General features: G+C 32.9%; 1 protein-coding gene across 2 annotated transcripts; it reads left to right on the top strand.

Moving 5' to 3' along the window:
* The first annotated feature begins 337 nt into the window (after positions 1 to 337).
* On the top strand, positions 338 to 11,390 carry LOC145635672 (topless-related protein 4-like). Of its 2 annotated transcripts, none has more exons than XM_081686999.1 (26): positions 338 to 476; positions 613 to 813; positions 1,952 to 2,131; positions 2,230 to 2,343; positions 2,447 to 2,605; positions 2,726 to 2,909; positions 2,993 to 3,119; positions 3,760 to 3,866; positions 4,701 to 4,866; positions 4,950 to 5,059; positions 5,152 to 5,221; positions 5,451 to 5,524; positions 5,628 to 5,723; positions 5,794 to 5,889; positions 6,602 to 6,729; positions 6,833 to 7,067; positions 7,170 to 7,328; positions 7,445 to 7,537; positions 7,652 to 7,798; positions 8,367 to 8,477; positions 8,554 to 8,733; positions 9,399 to 9,527; positions 9,644 to 9,739; positions 10,101 to 10,289; positions 10,370 to 10,536; positions 10,634 to 11,390. In XM_081686999.1, the coding sequence occupies exons 2-26, from the start codon at positions 734 to 736 to the stop codon at positions 10,830 to 10,832; spliced, it is 3,396 nt and encodes a 1,131-aa protein (XP_081543125.1). In that variant the 5' UTR covers positions 338 to 476; positions 613 to 733; the 3' UTR covers positions 10,833 to 11,390. The 2 variants fall into 2 exon arrangements, with proteins under 2 accessions (XP_081543125.1, XP_081543124.1); XM_081686998.1 differs by having other exon boundaries at positions 3,751 to 3,866.
* Positions 11,391 to 23,955: the final 12,565 nt, after the last annotated feature.

Here is a 23,955-nt window from a genome sequence, read left to right as displayed (position 1 = left end):
TTAACAAAGCGCGTAAATCACGCGCCTTTGGAAAATCCGTAACGTCTCTATAAAAAGTCCCAATGAAAATCACACCTACTTATCAATCACCGAGATAATAAGCAAATTCACTTATCAAAACCTCCTTATCAATAAAACCAATCTCAAATTCTCAAAATACCATCTCATTTCCCGAAAAAATCACAACACGATAAAATAAAAGAGAAAATGAGTATTTATTTTGTCTGGGTTTCCCTTTGTTTTCTTCGCTTTCTAAAAAAATTCAATTTAATTTAAAAATAATTTTAATTTCCTTTTTATTTTTAGGGTATTTTTCTCTCTCCTCCATTTCACTCTATATAAATGCCCCATCTTTCTTCTCTGACCCCCAGAAAACTCCATCTGAGGAGAGAGAAAGCTCAGCGAAAACAAAGAAGAGAGAGAAAATTGAAAGAAAGAGAGAGAAAAAACTGATCTACTTCTTCTTCGAGTTCGAGGTACTTGCTTTTTTCTTATTAAATTAATCTTCAATTTTATTTTTTCGAATTTTTATTTTGTTTTTCTGGATTGTTATGAGATTTTTAGGTTTTATTTTATTAATTAGTGTTAATTTTGTTTTTGTTGAAAAATTAGGGATTTGGTGATTTTCTGGAATCGATCTGAGATTTGGTGGTGAAAAATTGGAGAAAGGATTTTTTCTTCATTTTTTAATTTTTTTTTTGTAATAAAAAAAAATTAAATAAATTGAAGGAAAATGACGTCGTTAAGCAGAGAGCTTGTTTTTCTCATACTTCAGTTTCTGGAGGAGGAGAAATTTAAGGATAGTGTTCACAGGTAATTTAATTTCTTTTTTTAATTATTATTTTTATTTTATTTGTTAATTTTTAATTAAAAATGAGAAATTTTGATTTTTATTGTTGTTGTTATGATTAATTTGTTGTAATTATAAATGGTTCCTCTTTTAGTATGGTTAACTTTTGGCTTTTGTGTGATGTGGATAAAATTAATTAAAGCGAAAAAAATGGGTAATTTCTGACGTCATAATGACTTGGTATTTGATTAAATGAAAAAAAAAAAAAATTCTTTTGTTTTTTTTGCGACATTTGCTTTGTTTGGTAGTAGTGCTGTTGTGTTAGGTTGCTGAAAATTTAAGAGAATTATAATTAATTGTACTTGATAATTTCATTCTTATTGTATTAAATGTGACTTATAAAGAGTGGCAAATTAATAAGAGTCTAAATTTTCTGTCTAAATTTTCTCATTGATTGTTGAATGTGGTTGGGTGTGAAGTTAATAAACTTTTGAATTGGAGATTGAAACCCTTACATAGTAAATTTGTGGAGATATGTTCCGGATTTTTGCATTTTCGTTCTTGCATCCCGTAATTTATGAATTGAATTGAATTGAATCGAATTGGATTGAATTGAATCGAATTGGATTGAATTGAATTGCGTACTATGTAACATTGGTTCCGACTTTTATATGTGAGATTTAAGCTTGTTAAACAGGACATTTGAGACCTTTATAACTTGGGGAGGTGGGGATGGATTGGTTGAAGTTAATTATTATGACCATTTTGGTACCTTTCCTTGACCTTGCATTTGTAGCTGCATTAATCATGGAAAATTGTACATTTGATTGAAACTAAGTATTATTTTTAATGTTTTTTACCATCCAAATATGAAGACCCGTAAAATAACCCAATTACAATGGTAGTTGGAGTAGAATGTTTGAAGGGTTAATAAGGCAAAAGGATCTGAGGTCAATTTTTTGCATTAATGACCTTAGACGACACTTGGGTACGCCAGTTAAAGTTAGTAGTATATGTCTGTAAGAAATGTAGCTGCATTACTTATTTGGCAATAGAAATGTCTGAAGTGTAGCTTTTAATTTTGCAATTTTGCTTTTAATTGAGGCTGTAATGTATTTTTTGATCATGGTCAGCTGTTATATTGTGAATGTATTGGTACAGATTGGAGCAAGAATCAGGGTTCTTTTTTAACATGAGGTATTTTGAAGAATTGGTGACTGGTGGAGAGTGGGACGAGGCAGAGAAGTACTTGTCTGGTTTCACCAAAGTCGATGATAATAGATACTCCATGAAGATCTTTTTCGAAATCAGGAAGCAGAAGTACCTTGAAGCCCTGGATAAGTGAGTGTCTGTGGCCATTAGGTGTAATGTTATCTTTGGTTATGTTTATTGAAGTGAGCTTTTATGTTACTGGTCTTAATTTGGTATCTTAATTGCAGGCGAGATCGTGCGAAAGCTGTAGAAATTCTTGTCAAGGATCTAAAGGTTTTTTCAGCTTTTAATGAAGAGCTCTTCAAGGAAATAACTCTTTTATTAACCTTGGATAATTTTAGGTATGCGCTAGCAATGTACTTGAAGGCTCCCCCCCCCCCCCCCCCCCCTCCCTTCTGTTTTATTACAACATCACCGAATTGGGTTTGTTGGTGAATAATGCAGAGAAAATGAGCAACTGTCAAAATATGGTGATACTAAGTCAGCTAGGGGCATAATGCTTGCTGAACTTAAGAAGTTGATAGAAGCCAACCCATTGTTTCGTGATAAGCTTCAATTCCCAACCTTGAGGAATTCAAGATTAAGGACTCTTATCAATCAGAGGTCAGCAATTTATTTATTTATTTATTTATTTTTTTTTATTTTTTTTTTTTGGAGGCAAAATTGTTTGGTTTGGTTGGGAATTGGAAGTTGTGCTGACAATTTATACTATGGCACTTGCAGTTTGAATTGGCAACACCAGCTATGCAAGAATCCCAAGCCTAATCCTGACATAAAAACTCTGTTTGTGGACCATACATGTGGACCTCCTAATGGCGCACGTGCACCGTCACCTGTGACTAATCCATTGATGAATGCTGGTCCTGTTCCGAAGGCTGGAGCTTTTCCTCCACTTGGAGCTCATGGAGTAAGTTAATTAAGATTTTCCTCTTCATCTTTGCTTGGGAAATAGAAGAATGTCAGTCAGATGTTGTATTTTGAAAATTGCAGCCATTCCAGGCTGCTCCAGCTCCTCTTCCAACATCACTTGCTGGATGGATGGCAAATCCATCTCCTCCTGTACCTCACCCTGCTGTTTCAGCTGGGCCCATGGGTTTAGGTGTTCCTAACAATCCAGGTATTTGTACAAAAAAAGTTGCCTATATGACAGTGTTACCGTTATATTATATTCTAGATAATATTGTATTGTATGATAGATTTTTCTAAAGGGGATCAAAGTTTCTCATTGTCTGTGAAAACAACATATGGCTTAATTATTGCATCTAAATACCATATTTTCAAGGAAATTGCTAAAGAGCGAGAATCAATTAGAAATTATAAAACAAATAACTATTTTGAAGAATATCAATTAGCCTACCGTTAAAAGCAACCATCGAAATATCATATTTTCAAGGAAATTGCTAGAGAGCAAGAATCAATTCGAATCTATAATATGTAAATACTCCGTAACATTTTTGAAGAATGTCAGTTAGATTTTGTAATTACAGCCTACCGCTAAAAGCAACCCACTAATCTTCTGCGTCAATTTCTCTTCCCTGTACTGCATCTGTAAATTCGAAAAAGATTACCATAATTTTTTTTAAAATCTCTGCACCATATAACTCCATTAATTGTTCTTCAACCTCTTCCCTGTATACACCATTTAACCATGTCTTTAATTAATGATGTTAAATCTTTCAATCAAAGTGTTAAGTGCCACGTCAGCTAATTTTATCTTATTCTAATGCAAAATTTTATTGCACATGAAGCTGCTATAGTAAAGCGTCCGCGGACTCCTCCTAACAACAATGCAGCTATGGATTACCAAACAGCAGATTCTGAACATGTGTTGAAGAGACCAAGACCTTTTGGAGCGCCAGAAGAAGTATGTGTAGCTTACTTCCATTCTTATCCTCTTTGAAAGAATAGAAATGTTGAAATATTGAAATGGCCACAGACACCACCACTACTTCTTTGAGCTAGACACAGACTTGTTATGCAGATATTTATGCCTTTAAAGCGTATATTATTTGACTTTGATGACATGTTGACTAAGATGGGTAGAGATCAAAGGTGATTATCAATAACTTGAAGTTTGAAAGTTTAAAGAACCTAAAGGTAAAAATTTCTGTAGTATAAGGATAAGGAGAGATGTTTCTAATAATTTTTTTTTGAGTCTCGAATGACTCGCTTCTGAAATGAGGAACACCATGATATTTGTGCACAATTGATGAACTGACCTTAATTTGGTTGTCAAAGTAAGTTCTAGTGTTTTCACATTTGAATTTTTTTAACTTAAGTTAATAACAAAGGATTAACAGTGTGCTGGTAATGGAGTAACCGTTAATGTTAGTATGTTACTGAAGAGAGTGATGGTTGGTTCTGTATGCAATGCTATAGTGTTTAGCTGAGGCGTCTATCATTTCAACAATATATGGCTATTTTCTAATTGATTATTTTATTACATTTGTGGCTAATAATTTAAAGAATCATTATATATTACTAGTAGATATTATGGATGTCATTTAAGTTTTGTCAGAGGTTCAGCATCATATACATGCGAATGGAGTAAAAATTATATTCGCATTTGAGCTTAGTGGCTTTGAATTCTTTAATGCATTTTATATAATTTTTATTTATAGACTAGTTCTACTTGGAAAAGTTTTGGATACGAGAATTCCTTTTGGTTTATTGTTTTTTTTGTTGGACTTGTGAACAGGTCAACAATCTTCCTGTCAACATTCTTCCAGTTGCATACAACCAAAGCCATGGTCAAAGTTCATATTCATCTCTTGACTTGCCAAGAGATGTTGTCATGTGTTTGAGCCAAGGTTCTACTGTCAAGAGTCTTGACTTCCATCCATCGCAGCAAATTTTGCTCCTAGGTTGCGCCTTTGCTGGAATCCTCTTTTGCTGACCTTTGTTGCACTCTTACAGTAATTGAGATTAATCTGTTTTGTTGTTTCAGTGGGGACGAATATGGGTGATGTCATGGTGTGGGAATTAGTGAGCAGGGAAAGAATTGCGTTTAGAAATTTTAAGGTGTGGGAACTTGGTACATGTTCTATGCCTCTGCAGGTTAGTTTTTCTAAAAGGCCTTGTTGAGCATGTTATTTGATGTTCAAATCTTCACTATGTGCTAATGCTAACACTGATATTCTTTGTGACAGGCTTCTTTGGCCAGTGATTACTCTGCATCCATTAATCGTGTCATGTGGAGTCCTGATGGAACCCTTTTTGGTATTCTGCTATTGCTGATACCTATGTTTTTTTTGTTGATTTGAATTCTTTCATATTTGGCATCATACTTCTGATATTTTTTAAAAATTTATTTATTTGTGTGTGTGTTTGGGGGGAGGGGGGGGGGGGGGGGGGGGGGAGGTGGGCGCTATTCCCTCTTTTGTTGACTGTGATATTGCTGGTGGTTGGTATGAGTTTAATGCATATATTTGCTTTTCCCTGAATGCAGGTGTTGCATACTCAAAACATATTGTACATATATATTCCTACCATGGCCCCAATGATCTGAGAAACCACTTAGAGGTTTGTGTTGTTATCAGTAGTAGTATTCAAGTCCGTACATCCTTGCTTCTGAGGCTTTTATATGGTTGCAATTTGCCAATGAAGTGTGTTTCTGTCTATACAGATCGAGGCCCACGTTGGCAACGTTAATGATCTTGCCTTTTCTTATCCAAACAAACAATTGTCTATTGTTACATGTGGAGACGATAGACTTATTAAGGTTTGTTTTGCTTTCTGTTTTCAATGTCGATTATACTGGGAATGGAATCTTAGAATTTTATTTTGTTCAGGTATGGGATGCTGTAACTGGGGCTAAGCAGTATACATTCGAGGGTCATGAATCACCTGTTTATTCAGTATGTCCCCATCACAAGGAGAGTATTCAGGTATCTGATTTTATTGTTGAATTTGCCTTAGTTTTTTAATTTTTTTGTTGTGTAATGGATATTCCCTGTTATCTATCACAGAAGATATGCCAATGTGCTACTGCAGCAATTTTTACCCCAAATCATTTTTGGACTAAGGCTTTGTTGTTGTGGTTGTTGTAATGGATTGTTAGAGTTCTCATTACAGTAAAGTTATACTTCCTCCTTTTATTTAAATTGCACCATTTTCCCTCTGAGAAATTTACATTTTAATTGCACCATTTCTTTACATTTTTTTTTGGGTGCACAAAATTCCCTAATTATCCTTGTTCACATGTGATAACAGCCATTATTAACTTATTACCCCACCTTTTCCCGCTGCCAGTCCAAAGCCTGGATAAAGGAGAAGGGTTTCGGTAGGCCAATCACAGCTAGTGTAAAACTTTTTCACATCCCATGACATGAGCCAAACTGATCGATTGGACACTTTTGACATACTCCGTCTTTTACAATTTTTCCTAAATACCGCGCCCAACCCAAATGGTGTAATTAAAAAAAAAAAAAAAACGGAGGAAGTATTTAAATTACTGCACTTGGTCGCCTCCTGAATAGGAATCTATCAATAAAATGTCTTGTATCGTTATACTGCTTTGTGTGGCTTCATCTAAAGATTAATGAGCTTCAGCTGCTTGATTTACTTGGTGGAAACTAAAAGTTGCTTCACTCATGTCAGTTTATTTTCTCGACTGCAACGGATGGAAAAATAAAAGCTTGGTTGTATGACAATGTGGGTTCAAGAGTAGATTATGATGCGCCAGGTCATTCGTCAACAAGGATGGCTTATAGTGCAGATGGGTCAAGGTAAATATTGCACTCCCTTTGTCAAAGTAATATACTAAAATAGTAAATTTAAAAAATGGGGTTGACTCTGCTTCTTTGTTTCCTGATTATTTTTTTCTTGAAGATTATTCTCCTGTGGGACCAACAAAGAAGGAGAATCCTTCCTTGTCGAATGGAATGAAAGTGAAGGAACAGTCAAGCGTACGTACGTTAGTCTGGGAAAGCGCTCAGTGGGAGTTGTGCATTTTGATACTACAAAGAATAGGTTCCTTGCTGCTGGAGATGAGTTTACTATCAAATTTTGGGATATGGATAGTGTTAACATTTTAACTACAGCTGATGCTGGTGGCGGGTTGCCGGTAATTTTTAGAACTATTTTGTTATAAAACTTTAGCTATGGGCTCTAAATTTATGAATTTTGGTATCCTTATATGTTTCTTGGTTTATGCTTTGTATACCAGGCTTCTCCTTGTATTCGGTTTAACAAGGAGGGAACGTTGATGGCTGTCTCAACCAGTGACAATGGTGTAAAAATTTTAGCTAATACAGATGGGATGAGGCAACTTCGTGCTGTAGAAAATCGCCCATTTGATACTTCTACTTCTGCTGCGATTGTCAAGGTATGTCTACTGGAGAGGGGTCAATATGCTTCCCGAGTTCCTGTTACTTTTATTTGAGCTAGAAATAAGTTTCCTGCTTTTAACTGACAACATGGTTACATTACTTGCATATTCAGGGACCTACAATGGGCGTATTTCCTGCTGCAAATGCTGCAGTGGGAGCCAGTATTGCAGATCGAACAGCTGCTGTGCCAGCCATGGTTGCTATGGTACTCGTTTTGATTCAGATTTCTGTTTGTTTCAATTTTGTCACCATTCTCACCTATATAACTTTGTGGATTAGACTCTTGTTTTTTCAATAATTCTCTTCTGATTTTATGCAGAATGCTGATAATCGAAGCCTAGTTGATGTGAAACCAAAATTTCCTGATGAGTCTGCAGATAAATCGAAGATATGGAAGCTGACTGAGATTAATGAATCTTCTCAGTGCCGATCACTGAAACTGCCTGATAGTATATCAGCAATGAGGGTAGGTAACTGTACTCTTTAGTTCGGACCTAATAAAATTTCCTCAAAGCCTTCATCTCTAGGGTGAATGCCTGGTAATTTTCTCATGTATCTTCTTGCGTGTCTAATGCTTGGATCCTTGTTTGGACACTTAAAGCCAATTTTTGTGGCATTGCATATAGGATTTACAGAATACTATTATACAGACTTCACGAATGTCCCAAGTCTTTTATTTACAACTGCTGCTCTTTTTGTTAGCTGGTTGAATTGTGTTGGAGTTGCATTCAGAACTTGCCAGTCATCTTTAGCTATATATAGATATGTAGCTAGCATTCTTTCTTCTTTCTATGTGGTAAACTTATATTCTTCATTTATGCGATAGCTAGAACAGTTTTGATGAGTCATTACTTAATCGGAATTTAATTAAATTCTTATACGGATCCTTTCTAAGCCAAACTGTTTTTCTCTTGTGCTTTTATTATGCGGGGGTTTGCATCTTCTGCAGTATTTGGTTGTTCCTGCTCACTGTCCAAGGCCTTCTATTTGTTAAACATCATAATATATTGATTATCATTCTTCTATTATTTCAGATCTCTAGATTGATCTATACGAATTCAGGATTTGCCATGCTGGCACTGGCAGCGAATGCTGTACATAAACTGTGGAAATGGCCTAGGAATGACAGAAATTCGACTGGCAAGGTATTTTCTTGAAGGTAGATTTATATTTGTCACTATGTATCCTACTATTTCTCGGAGTTAACATATCTACATACAGGCGACTGCAAGTATTGCCCCTCAATTATGGCAACCTTCGAGTGGGATATTAATGACAAATGATATGGGCGACACAAATCCTGAAGATACAGTTTCTTGCTTTGCACTTTCAAAGAATGATTCTTATGTTATGTCAGCTTCAGGCGGAAAAATTTCTTTATTCAATATGATGACTTTCAAGGTAGTCAGTGGTTTCAATTTTCATTCATTTAACTCCCCCGCAAATTCCACCTTACAGTTTTTTTTTTCCCCCCTCTTTTTTTGAACGCCATTTTCAAAATTTGCACAATTATGTATTCTATGCTTGGGAAGTTTATCACACTCCTCAAACTCAAGGTTGTCCATTATTAGCATTGCCTTTATTAATTTGGCCTTGAGATTTTGATGTAATGTGCAGCCAACTTTCTTTCTTTATTGATGACAGATTGAGCATCGTATTAAAATTTAATCTGTTTAAATCCTTTTGCTTCATGAGTAATTTCAGCCTATGTTACTCGGGACTCTTTCATTTACCTCACATGTCCGTGTCGACACAACACATGTTGGACACCGACACTTGGACACTTCATTTTTTAACTAAAAACACAACTTTTTTCAAGAAAATGGGCGAGTCCGATGCTAGGACACCCGTGTCTAATTTGACAATTCATCCGAGTCCAAGTAACATAGATTTCGGCATTTGTATGTGTGTGTTGCCAAAGTGCTTTAATCTTTCGTTTTTTTGGTTAGACAGCAACAGAAGACTGGGGCAGGGGGTTGGTTCCCGTTGGTGCTTTTTAGTTTGTATATTTTGGTCGGCTTTTACCCAACCATTATGATGCCTTATGTTTGGTTTCCATAATGCAGACAATGACAACATTCATGCCCCCACCACCTGCAGCAACATTTTTGGCTTTCCATCCTCAAGACAACAATATTATTGCTATTGGCATGGAAGATTCAACCATTCAAATATACAACGTTCGAGTTGATGAGGTCCTGAGCCTTGCTACTGATGTTTTTATATATATATGTATTTCCAACTAAAGAATTTTTGTTAGAGATATTGATGACATGACAATGCTGACATGTTAGATGTATTATCTGTACAGGTCAAGTCAAAACTTAAAGGACATCAAAAGAGAATCACTGGCCTGGCATTCTCAAATGTTCAAAATGTGCTTGTGTCTTCAGGGGCTGATTCTCAGGTAACAAATGCTATGTTGTTTTCTAGTTTTTCTGAAATAGTAGTGAAAATGAAATGTCGAAGGTCTTAGTTGTTGGGTTGCACCTTGCACTTACATAATTGCTAAGTAAACTCTTGATTTGTTTCTACTGATAGTTACAATAAAAGGGGATCTATCAAATTGAGAATTGAACTACAGCATTGGTTGACTGTAATTTTGGTGCAATCATTATGAGTTTTTAACAACAATCTTTGTATCTTCTACTGTTTTTTTTTTTTTTTTTTTTTTTGGGTTCACTGTACATTTTTTAAATAGCTTTGTAAGTATAGACGTATAGTACCTATGATAGCCTTTTAACTGGTTGCTTACATTCAATTTTTAGCTATGTGTTTGGAGCATGGATGGATGGGAAAAGTTGGTAAGTAAACCTTTACAAATCCCTAGTGGTCGATCTACGAATCACCTCTCAGATACGCGTGTTCAATTTCACCAAGATCAGACACATTTGTTGGCTGTGCATGAAACACAAATTGCTATATATGAGGCTCCTAAGCTTGAATGCCTTAAACAGGTACTTTCTTCTTGTGATCATATCTTTTATAAATCATTTCGAACATTGAAATTGACCTTTAGTTTATATACCTTCATCAGTGGTTTGCTCCCGAAGCAAGAGGCCCGATAACGCATGCCACCTACTCCTGCGATAGCCTGTCAATATATGTAAGCTTTGAAGATGGGAGTGTCAGCATTCTCACTGCTTCAAATCTTAGATTGAGATGTCGAATTAACCCTAATGCATACCTACCTCCTAATCCAAGGTACAGTATCGTAATTATTAACATTGTGAAACACTTTTGTATTGTGCATCGTCTCGAAGTAGCCTTAACAAGCAAATATTTCCTGTGGCTTTGACAGTATGAGAGTGTATCCACTCTGCATCGCAGCACATCCCACAGAAGCCAACCAATTTGCATTAGGACTTACCGATGGTGGTGTTTGTGTTCTCGAGCCCCTAGAATCAGAAGGCCAATGGGGCACCCCACCTCCTGCAGAAAATGGCGCTGGAACTAGCAATCCATCTGGAGCAGCCGGGACAGATCAACCACAAAGATGATTGATTTGACCGTCTTTTGCTAATCAACCAATTATGTTCTTTCTGTACAGTCAGTCACCTTGCTCCTGGTTTCGCTGCACTTATTTTTTTTAATCAGAGGGAAGCTGCAGGATCCAGGTATTACCGCCGTAGAATTTGAAGATCATTCTCTCATGGATTAGGCACAGGAATTGGCAACCATCCAACTTTTCTTAGACAATTAGTGATTAGTGATTAACGCTTTTAGAAGTGTCATTTCATTTTTCACTTTGAATGGTCTTGGACCAACTCTGTATTACTAACCCCATGTGTTTTCTTTTATTTTGGAGGGACCTCAGAAAGATTTTTCTTTTTCTCCCCAACTTTTTTTTTATTAGAAGAAACTTGATTTTTTTTCAGAAAAAAAAAATCATGAAATTAGCGTTATAATAATTTTTTTTAGTAGGATATTATTAGCGTCGTTTAGAGTTCGTGGAAAGCACTAAATGTAGTGCACCTTAGTTTGTCAAGGAAAAGGTAGAATTGTACTGTAATTCATAATGATTTGAAATATCTTAGTTCTTTAAGTCTTGTATATCGTATTTACTCTTGTTTTTTGACTGAACAAATCGTCTCGAGGAATTTATTTGCAAGTATACTACTATGCTTTGCATCTAGATGACTCGTTTCATTATCCGAGTGGCCGAGATGGAGTATAAATCAGCTATATCTATTACTCTGTAGGTGAGAGATGGTAATTAGAATTAGTGGAAATAATATGGAGAAAACCTTGTGGAATGGATTACTTACATGCAAGAGATGGATGTAGGGTCGTCTACTTTGTCTTTAAACTATCAATTTAGTTGATTATGTGCATGCCTTGGTGCATCCTATGTCATCACATTTGTATTCAACATTATATCTTGAAAACTTTGTAATTGGTTAAATTTTAAGGCTTCGGTTCTTGAAATTTGCCTATTTTTAGAAATTTTCAGATTCAATGTTGAAAATTTAAGTGATGATAGAAGATGAATTTTGACGTCATATAATGTTGTTTTGAACCAAATGGTGCCAATGATTGGCCATATAAAGGCAAAGTGACATTGAGTTAATGAAAGGTGTATACATAATTGACTAAATTGACATGTTAAAGATAAAGCAAACTGTTTTAAATAATCATACTGGTTTCATGGGGCCTCGACCCTCGAGAGATACATGGGAAGCACCCCAATCCCTTTTTCTTAATGTATTCCAAAAATAAAAAATTTTCCAAAATTAAATGATATAATTCACATTTCAGATCAATTACAGGAATTTAGCCATTCATTACTTATCAATATGCTGCTACGTTTTGATTATCCCCTTATCATGGTTGAGAAGGTTAGCCCCTTATCACTAGCACACCTTTCCCACAATCACCTTGCCCATGTTCCCGGCTTAAGACGCCATGAACCCGAAAAACAAGCACCTCTAGAGTCGAGACCCAAGCACCTCAAGAATTGAGACCCTGGCCCCAAGAGCTCTTTAAGCACCAAAGAAATGTACCTAAGCTCGAGCAACATACACATGTAACGTAATGCATGGTTTTCCAACGCTAAGGCTAAATTCCCTTACTTTACTTCTTATCTTTAAGGCCAGGGAATATATGTGTAAAAAAGTTCACAAATTTTTTATACATTGGTGGTAATTATTGGTAAAATATAAAGAATGAATTAGAAATAAAGTAAAGTTTATACTCTCACTAGTTTTGTTACTTTGATGCATAATAAGAGAATATGTAAAAATTTGTCAACCAAAAAATTCAAATTTCATTAAGAATAAAAATTATTATACATTATGAGTGCATGTTATTTTTTTAAAAGCTCATTATGAGCCATGTGTGCATGCAATTTATTTAAAGGCCCTTATTAGAGCCATCATAACATAGTACTCCATATTACAAAGTATGTAACAAAATATAGTAATGTGTAAGATCAACAAGGAGAGTTACAATAACATCTGTATTTATCACTTCCCGTTGGAGTTTCGATGCATACACCTCTTGCATGATTTTTATTTTTCCAGCAATTTTCTCCACAAACAGGAAGAGTGCAGTCTAGTTTGTTATCATAAGGAGTTGAGCATATTCTTTGTGCATCATTCTTCACAATTCCTGCATGCCAAAATAATAGTAAGAAACAATACTACTACGAATATAAGAAATATTATTGGTCGAATTAATGAGAAAAAACTACTAATAAAATTCACCGTTGAGTAAACCTAGGTTTATGTGTACTCGAAACAAGTTGGGGTATTGTGTATAATAAGATTATATGAACATTTATTTAGAAAAAGGGTATACTACTGTATAAACCTAGGAAAATAAGGACAAAATTTACCCATTTTTTAGGGTATGTGTAGCCATTTTTCATGAGAATAATTAAAGAAGGTGAAAGATGGATTTGTGATGAGAATCTCTACTCAAAACTTTACGTAATCTATATAATTTAGTTTTAAAATATGTATATACTATTAATTATTAAACGTGGAATTTAAATTTACCTTGAGACATAAAGACAAGCATTAGTATTAGAAAAAAAGGGACCATTGTTGACCTTCCTACCATGTTAAAAAAAATAAGATTGTCTTTCAAATAAAATATTTAATGGGTGACTTAATCAGAATGACTTTAGAAATTAAAATTTTAGTTGTAAATAAAATTGTTAATGAACAATGGCTTATATATAATTGTGGGAATATATGGCTATCTATAATTAACCTATTTAACCATATCATTTTTTTCTAATTTTTTTCTTTTGACAGCTTTGTTTCTCTAAATTGAGAATAGATAAATAATGTAATAGGGAGATTTTCCAATAATGTAATAGTATGATGGAAAAACGGTTTCAGCCATTCTTTTTGTTTATTTTTTTTTTTTATTATTTTTTTTTAATGTTAACCAGGTTAGAACTAGTGCGATACACGGTTTATGTAAAGCCTAATTTTAATTTGTACATGTTAAAAATAAATCGCTATTATGCGTGAATATAAATAAGAATTACGTATATTTTGTAATTTCAAAATTTTTTATTTTCATCAAAATTATGATATAGTATCCGTTCAACATTGTCTAAGTTATAGTTCAATATTACTTCAAAAAAAAAAAAAAAGTTATAGTACAATGTAAGAGGTCATTTATTAGTGTACTATTTAAAATTGTTTCAATTTCCTACGATAAATTGATAGGTTTTAGTTGTAATGTATGACCTTTCAATATTTAAATTTCAAAAAATTTAAATATGATAGCTCTACAAAAAAAAATGACATCGTCATTGCATTTAGCGCGGGAAAATTTTTATTGAGAGAGCGACACGTGAGCAACGGTGACGTCAGCAACTTCTGTTTTAGTAATAGTTAATAGATTTAGCAATTAGCACTGAGTTATTATAGACTATCTACAATGAACCATATTGTTTGTTTCTCTAAATTGAGAATAGCACAAGGGAAGAAGTTCGTTTTGCAAACATGTTATGGTGTTTGTTTAGTTAAATAGTTTTAGCCATTTTTTTTAACATTAAGTTATTATATATAAATAATAAAAACTAATTATTCATATAATCATTCATACATTTATTATTTCCTTCATAGTGGCTATTTGTCTATCCCAAAATATTATTTATTTGTTACGTATCAATTTCATATTATCTAGTACTCCGTAGAAGCTATATTTCCGCTGCGAGAGATCTAACAATAATAGAAGGAAGTAGGTTTAAAATGGAAGTTTTTTCTTACATCGTATAAAATATTAGATTTGTAAATTTTTATTATGGAATTAAATCATAAATTATTGAAATCTCTAGTTAGAGAACTTTTTTGACTGTGGCTGGGATCACTAGAGAATTTTTTTTGAACGTGTAATCACTAAAGATCGATTTTTATTATTTACTAGCTGAAGGGCCTGTTCACATTTACTGAACTGAGCTGGACTGAATCGAACTGAACTGATTGAAGCTGAATTGAAATTAAGTAAATGTGAACATGCCCTAAATCCCATCTAATAGTGTATGATTATCGTTACTAAAGGGTTTATATATATATATATATATATATATATATATATATATATATATATATATATATATATATCGGCACGTTTTTGGTGCGGTTGGCCGCACGGTGCGGCAAGGTGCCATATCAGTAACCCTTCTAGTAACCCCACTTAAGTAACCCCTCTAGTAACTAACCCCCCAGACAAAGTAACCCCGACGACTTAGTAACCCCTGACTGACCTAGCTAGTAACCCCTGACCGACCTAGTAACCCCAAGTAACCCATAACTGACCTAGTAACCCCAAGTAACCCCTAACCGACCTAGTAACCCCTAACCGACCTAGTAACCCCTGACCAACCTGATAACCCCTAGTAGCCCCCGACCTAGCAGTAACCTTTAACCCACACCCAAACCCACCGTAACCACCACCAACACCAACCTTTCTCAACCGCCATCCTCAAAACCTTAAACTCCGATCCACCACACCACCACCAACTCCCGTACCACTAACAACCATTAAAATTGTTAAAAAAAATATTAAATTAAACAAATACCTCAAAATAAATATTAGCTTCGAATTTCAATTGAAATATGGCTAAAAAAGCCAAATTCAGCCATAAAAACTCCAGATCTAGAGTTTTCATGGCTAAATTTGGCCTTAAAACCTCTAGCTTGTTTTTTGGCGACGGAGTACGAGGAGCTTCCTTACCCCCTACCACCGCTGCTCCATTTAACTTGTTTAATTTGAGTGGGCTAACTAGAGAAGATGAAAATAGGAGAGAGAAAGAGGAGAGAGTTAGAGATAGAGGAGAGTTCATAAAAGGAGTGTGTTTAGGTGGGAAGAAGAAAACAAGAAAGAGAATGGGAGATAGAGAAGAGAGAGAGAGAGAGAGAAAAAATAAAATTATATTGCGACTGGCCATACGGTGCGGCCAACCGTATATAAAACTTATACTCTCAGTAGTTTTGTTACTTTGATGCATAAGGTCAGCCGTATATAAAACTTTACTTCTTATCTTTAAGGCTAGGGAATATATGTGTAAAAAAATTCACAATTTTTTTTTTTATACATTGGTGGTAATTATTGATAAAATATAAAGAATGAATTAGAAATAAAGTAAAATTTATACTCTGAGTAGTTTTGTTACTTTGGTGCATAAGAAGAGGATATGTAAAAATTTGTCAACCAAAAAAATCAAATTTCATTAAAGATAAAAATTATTATACATTATGAGTGCATGCGATTTATTTAATTAAAAAGCTCATTATGAGCCATGCATGGGTGCATGCAATTTATTTAAAGGCTCTTATTAGAGTCATAACATAGTACTCCATATTATGGAGTATGTAACAAAATACAAGTAATTTGTAAGATCAACAAGGAAAGTTACAATAACATCTGTATTTATCACTTCCCGTTGGAGTTTCGATGCATACACCTCTTGCATGATTTTTATTTTTCCAGCAATTTTCTCCACAAACAGGAAGAGTGCAGTCTAGTTTGTTATCATAAGGAGTTGAGCATATTCTTTGTGCATCATTCTTCACAATTCCTGCATGCCAAAATAATAGTAAGAAACAATACTACTACGAATATAAGAAATATTATTGGTCGAATTAATGAGAAAAAACTACAAATAAAATTCACCGTTGAGTAAACCTAGGTTTACGTGTACTCGAAACAAGTTGGGGTATTGTGTATAATAAGATTATATGAACATTTATTTAGAAAAAGGGTATACTACTGTATAAACCTAGGAAAATAAGGATAAAATTTACCCATTTTTTAGGGTATGTGTAGCCATTTTTCATGAGAATAATTGAAGAAGGTGAAAGATGGATTTGTGATGAGAATCTCTACTCAAAACTTTACGTAATCTATATAATTTAGTTTTAAAATATGTATATACTATTAATCATTAAATATGGAATTTAAATTTACCTTGAGACATAAAGACAAGCATTAGTATAAGAAAAAAAGGGACCATTGTTGACCTTCCCACCATGTTAAAAAAATAAGACTGTCTTTCAAATAAAAAATTTAATGTGACTTAATCAGAATGACTTTAGAAATTAAAATTTTAGTTGTGAAAAAAATTGTTAATGAACAATGGCTTATATATACTTGTGGGAATATATGGCTATCTATAATTAACCTATTTAATCATATAATTTGTTTTTCTAATTTATTTTTTTTGACAGCTTTGTTTCTCTAAATGGAGAATAGATAAATAATGTAATAGAAAAGGAGGTTTTCCAATAATGTAATAGTGTGATGGCAAAACGGTTTCAGCCACCCTTTTTTTTTTTTTTTTTTTTTTTTAGCACTAAGTTATTATAGACTATCTACAATTAACCATATCGTTTGTTTGATTGTTTCTCTAAATTGAGAATAGCACAAGGGAAGAAATTCATTTTGCAAACCTGTTATGGTGTTTGTTTAGTTAAATAGTTTTAGCCATTTTTTTTTACATTAAGTTATTATATATAATGCTTTGTTTGTAATGTTTATAAATAAAAACTAATCATTCATATAATAAAAAGTTTAGTTTAAGAAATATTATTTCTTACATTTATTATTTTTTTCATAGTAGTAACTGTTTGTCTATCCCAAAATATTATTTATTTGTTAAGTATCGATTTCATATTATTTAGTTTCCGTAGAAGCTATATTTCCGCTGCGAGAGATCTAACAATAATAGAAGGAAGTAGGTTTAAAATGAAAGTTTTTTCTTACATCGTATAAATTATGAGATTTGTAAATTTTTATTATAAGATTAAATCATAAATTAGTGAAATCTCTAGTTATAGAACTTTTTTGAATTTGGGATCACTAGAGAATTTTTTTGAACGTGTAATCACTAAAGATTCTTATTATTTACTAGCTCAAATCCCATCAAAGAGTGTACGATTATCGTTATAAAGAGGGTTTTTTTTTTTAAAAAAAAAAAAAATTGAAATAAACTTTGTAAAAATAGTATAGTTGAAACAAATAAAAGGAAAAAAAACATGGTTGTATTATAGGAATCTTAGATGATAATATATTTTTAGTTAATATTACATACTATTTCTTTTGAATTTTGTAAATAATTACTTAATCTAAGATGATCGTAATGGAATAAATACATAATTGTAGAATATATGTATAATTAATCCAATTGAGTGTAATGGAATAAATATATATATGATTGTCAAATTGGAAAACAAATATATTATAGGGTTATAATAGTTTTTCTTAAAGATTTTGAAAAAAAAAAAAGTGTGGGGGGATATTTAATGGAAAATGACACATGTCATTTCTAGTTTTACTTTTAGTATATCGTTATTGATTGATTTTGAAAGCTTAGATATTTTCTATTCGAAAGTGTAATCACTTTAGATTTCTCTTGAAAGTATAATCACTAGGGATTCGGGACTACTCAAATAATGATAATGCTTAAAATTTTTGTTAGTGTTAAAGAGAAGAGACGATGATACTTTTCAATGTTAAGTTGGAGAGTTGCGGTGTTTTTTTATGGTGCTATTGGTATGACGTCTTGGTGGGAAAGCTAATGATTGTACCAAAAGCTTAGTGTTGGTAGATTAATTAGGTTAACATGTCTTTTGTATGAAGGGAAGTAGCTAGGGAACAACGCATATAGGGTTAAAAAGACTTAAAATGCACATGCATGTTTTAATTGAGTCTTGGACTCTTGGCTGCATTCGTTAGAAGAGGGTTCATGCTTCACGTCTTCATAAGTCCAAAGAGTTTTCATCATAATATATACGTAGTAGTCTTAATTATAAAGTGTTTAATGCTCTCAACGTTTATCAATATGGGAAAAATGGAACATTTTTATGTGTTATGTCTGTTATGCATGACAAGATTGACTACACTTTAAAATTGAGATTCGTACATAAATGTACTCAATTAAATTCAGAGTTTGTTATAAACTTTAATATAGCCCTGTTTGACAATTACTCTGGCTTAATGATGGAAAGGGCTTACATGCAAGAGATGGATGTAGAGAGCCGTTTACTTTCCTTTGAACTATATACAGATTAATTGGTTATGTGCGTGCATGCATGCCTTATATATTGTTAACTTAATGCTACCATCACTTATGTATTCGGCTTCAATACTTGAAATTTTCCTATCTTCAAAAATTTTCGGGTTCAATGTTGAAAATTTAAGTGATGATGAAGATGTATTTTGGTTGGTATCATATAATGTTATTTTGAAACAAATGGTGCCACTAATCTGTCACAAAAAAAACAAAGTGACATTGAGTTAATGATCGAAAGGATGGAGGCGCATATATAATTGACTAAATTGACATTTTATAAGGTATAAATTGAATTGTTTAGAAAAAACCTAATGGTTTTTCGGGGTCTCATATTCGCGTGTGGTACATGGAAAGCCACCCCAAGCTTTTTCCTTTGTGGACCCGAAAAGTAAAAAAATGACCAAAATTTTAAGGTTATAATCTATATTTTCTGAATCAATTTTAGGAATTTTTACAGAATTGATGTAAATGTATATGTTAGGTCTTCAAGGTCATTGGTTTAGAAGCATAACAAGTCTACTAAAATGGCTATAAAGTTCCAAGAATGAGTATGGTTGATCAATATGTGGCTATATCAGAATTTCATTTGTTGTGTATTAATAGTCAAGAATATAACCCTTCATTGTTTTGTAAAAATAAATAAATATATAAATCTTTCATTATATATTTTCAAACCTAAATCCACCCATTTTGGCCATTCATTACTTAATTACCATAATACATACACTGTATTGGTGTTTGTTACTCACCACCATTACAAACATTTTGTTGACTTTGCTTGAATTGGTTGGTTTCTTAGAATTGTTCATAATAATAAAGCCTTTTTGTTTGATGGCATTAGCAATATATTTGTGTGTGATAAATGAAAATTCATCTCATGGTGGACAAAATGACAAGAATAACCCTTCCTAGTCCTTCCCACAATCACCTTGTATCTTCATTCATTAGCTAGCTAAGGGCCTGTTCTCTTTACAACAACAACAACAACAACAACAACAACAACAACAATAATAATAATAATAATATTAACAATAATAATAATAATAATAATAATAATAATAATAATCAATAAGTAATAAATAATAATAATAATAATAATCATCAATAAATAATAATAATAATAATAACAATAATAATTGAAATACTAATACTAATAATAATAATAATACTAAAAATAATCAATAAATAATAATAATAATAATCAAAATTAATATTAATAATAATAATAATAATATTATTATTAATAATAATAATATGTACATTTGTATATACACATATGTATAGTAATAAATAATCAATAAATAATCAAAGATCACTAATCCGTAGTTAGAAATCACTAATTAATAAGTTCAGTTTAGTTCAGTTCAGTTCAGCCGAGTTCAGTCAATTGGAACAGGCCCTAAGTCTAACACTTAAGAGTTCAAAAAAATTGTAACTAAACTCGAGCAACATACACATGTTAATAGGAAAAATTGTCCGGAATAATCCCACCTTTGGGCCGTCCGCTAAAATTAATCCCACCTTTGGATTATTTTTAAATAATCCCACCTTTACCCCCGATCTTCTCCCAATGGTCCCAAGTTACCGGTTACTTGTTACAAAGGTAATTTTTTTTTTTGGATTTAAAAGACACGTGTCACCATACAATTTGTTTAAAATTTTAAATTAAAAAAATGAATTTAAAAAAAAAAAAAAAAGGAGCAGCCACCTCCTCCGATCCACAATACTCCACCAGCCCCAGCCACCACAATACTCCACCAATCCACCTCCTCCGATCCACCATATATACCATCAGAACGGAGCTCGCGTGACGGGGGAAGGAGAGCGGTGGGCTGAGCGGCAGAAATCGAGGCAAGGGGGACCGAAGTCGTGGTTTCGTGACGGAGGGAGGAGGTTCAGCGGCACCTGATTTGATGGAGGGAGGAGGTTCACCGGATTTCGTGACGGAGGGAGGAGGTTCGAGGGTGGTTGAGGAGAAGGGGGTTCACGCGCCTAGTTTCGTGAGGGAGGCAGGGGGTTCGACGGTGGTTCAAAGGGAGGCAATCCTGGTTTCGTGAGGGTTTGAGGGTGGTTCAAGGGGGAGATTTCGTGAAGGAGGAAGGCGTTCGAAGTGGTTCAGGGGAGGGGGTTCGACGGTGGTTCATGGGAGGGTGGCAGGTGAGGTCGGCGCGCCGGGAACGGTGGCAGGGGGGTCAGCGCGCCGGGATCGGTGGTAGAGATGGTGGTTTGGCTGGTGGGTGGTTTCTAAAATTAATTATTTGTTTTTTTTAATTTTTAGACTAATCAGATGGCGACACGTGTCAAGTAACTTGCTATAACAAGTTAATTGACCGGTTGGGACCAATAAAAAAGAGGGGGGGGGGGTAAAGGTGGGATTATTTAAAAATAATCCATAGGTGGGATTATTTTAAGCGAACGGCCAAAAGGTCGGATTATTGCGGGCAATTTTTCCCATGTTAATATGTCATGCATGGTTTTCCAATGCTAAGGCTAATTCCAATTCCCTTACTTTACTACTCGTACTTCTCATCACCAAGGGAATATATACGCTAAAAGATTCACAAAAAGTAACATACACATACATTGGTTGTAATTATTGGTAAAATATAAAGGGTGGATAAGAAATAATGTAAGGGTCTGTTCTCATTGACTTGACTGAACTGAACTGAACTGAACTGAATATTTTATAAGAGAAGGAAATTAGGAGCTGAACTGAACTGAACTGAACTGAACTGAACTGAACTGAATTTCAACGTAAGAGAACAAGCCCTAAGTTTATACTCTATCAGTAATTTTTTTACTTTGATGCATAAGAAGAGGACACGGAAAAAATTGTCAACCATATATAAAAATCATACTTCATTAAGGATGTAAATTATTATACATTATAAGTGCATGCAATTTATTTAAAGGCTCATAAGAGCCGAGAGTGCATACATTTTATTTAAAGGCTCATAATGTAGTACTCCCCACTCCGTATTATGGAGTATATTACATAATTCCCGTATACAAAACTATAAGATTAACAAGGAGCGTTACAATAACATCTATATTTATCACTTCCTGTTGGAGTTTCGATGCATACACCCCTTGCATGATTTTTATTTTTCCAGCAATTTTCTCCACAAACAGGAAGAGTGCAATCTAGTCTGTTATCATAAGGAGTTGAGCATATTCTTTGTGCGTTATTCTTCACAATTGCTGCATGCCAAAATAATAGTAAGAAGCAATTCTATTACAAATATAACTTATAAGAAGTATTGGTCGAATAAATGAGCAAAAAAATACATATAATACTCACACTTGTTCGAGTAAACCTAGATTTACTTGTACTCAAAATTATGAAAATTTCTTTCATAATGTCGTAGTTAATAATAAAATTAAATGAATATTTATTTAGAAGAAGGGTATATATATAGTATATATATTTTTTTTGAAACAAATATATAGTATATATATAAACCTTGGAAAATAAAGACAAAATTTAGCCATTTTGCATGAGAATAATTAAAGAAGGTGAAAGAAGGATTTGTGAGGTGAATCTGTTTGTACCCTACTACTACTCAAAAACATTATGTACTCTATATAATTTAGATGGAGATATGTAATAATTCTATTATTTCTATATATATGGACGTTGTATATATAAAATTGTGGAATTTAGAATTAAATTACCTTGAGACATAAAGACAAGCATTAGTATTAGAGAAAAAGAGACCATTGTTGACCTTCCTGCCATGTTGAAAAAATATAAGATTGTTTATCAAATAAGTTTTTATTTTAATATGATCTTATTCGGAATGACTTGAGAAATCAAAATTTTAGTTGTGAATAAAATTGTTAATGACTTGGCTTATATATACTTGTGGGAATATATGGCTATCTTATCTATAATTAACCATATAATTTGTTTCTGTATTTTTTTTTTTTTTTGACAGCTTTGTTTCTCTATATTGAGAATATATGAATATAATAATGTAAAAGAAAGGAAGATTTTGTAGGAGAAAAAAATGGGTGTGTTTAATTTTTTTTATTTTTAGCATTAAGTTATTATAGACTATCTGTAATAATCAGTCATATTAACTGTTTCTCTAAATCGAGAATAGTTAAATAATGTAAAAGAAATGGATACATCTAAAAACAAAGGGATACTTCTCGGAGAGGGAAATGAGTGTGATGGTAGAATGGAAGAAGTTCAATTTGCAAATATGTTACGGTGTTTAATTTGTTTAGTTAAATAGTTCTAACCATTATTTTTTCCTAACATTAAGTTATATAATGCTTAGGTTTTAACTTTTGTTTATTTATTGAAAATAATCATTCACATTATAAAAAGTTTAGTTTAAGAATGTTTATTTTTTTACTTGTATTATTTCCTTCTTAATGACTATTTGTTTATTTCAAAATATAAAGAATGGATTAGAAATAATAAAGTAAGTTTATACTTAGTATTTTTGTTACTTAACTGCATATAAGAATAGGCTAGGGAAAAAATTGCCAACCATAGAAATCGTACTTCATTAAGGATGTAAATAAGTGTACATTATGAGTGTAGGTGATTTTCTTAAAGGCTCATTAGAGTCAAAAGTGTATGCAATTTATTTAAAGTTTCATAAGAGTCGTAACATATATAGTACTCAGTATTACCGAGTATGTATAAGTATAACATATATTACTCCGTGTATAAGGCCCCGTTCTCTTCACCTTATTTTTGCTGAACTAATATTATTTTTACTGAAATAAAATTATATTTGCTGAACTTAAATTATTTTTACTGAACTTAAATTAATTTTACTGAACTGAAATTATTATTGTTGAACTGAAATTATTTTTTTTACTGATTTTCTATTATAATTCTTCTTTAAGAAAACTGAATTTAACTGAACTGAACTTATTTTTACTGAACTGAAATTATTTTTACTAAACTGAAATTAATTTTACTGAACTGAACTTATTTTTACTGAACTGAAATTATTTTTAATTAATATTTGAGGTGAAGAGAATAGGGCCTAAGATCAACAAGGAGAGTTACAATAACATCTCTATTTATCGATCACTTCTCGTTGGAGTTTCGATGCATAAACCCTTGT

Source organism: Chenopodium album, chromosome 6 (genome assembly GCF_948465745.1).
Source record: "Chenopodium album chromosome 6, dcCheAlbu1.1, whole genome shotgun sequence".
Lineage (NCBI taxonomy): Eukaryota > Viridiplantae > Streptophyta > Magnoliopsida > Caryophyllales > Amaranthaceae > Chenopodium > Chenopodium album.
Note: the sequence above shows the minus strand (reverse complement) of the source record. Positions and strands in the feature narration are given on the sequence as shown.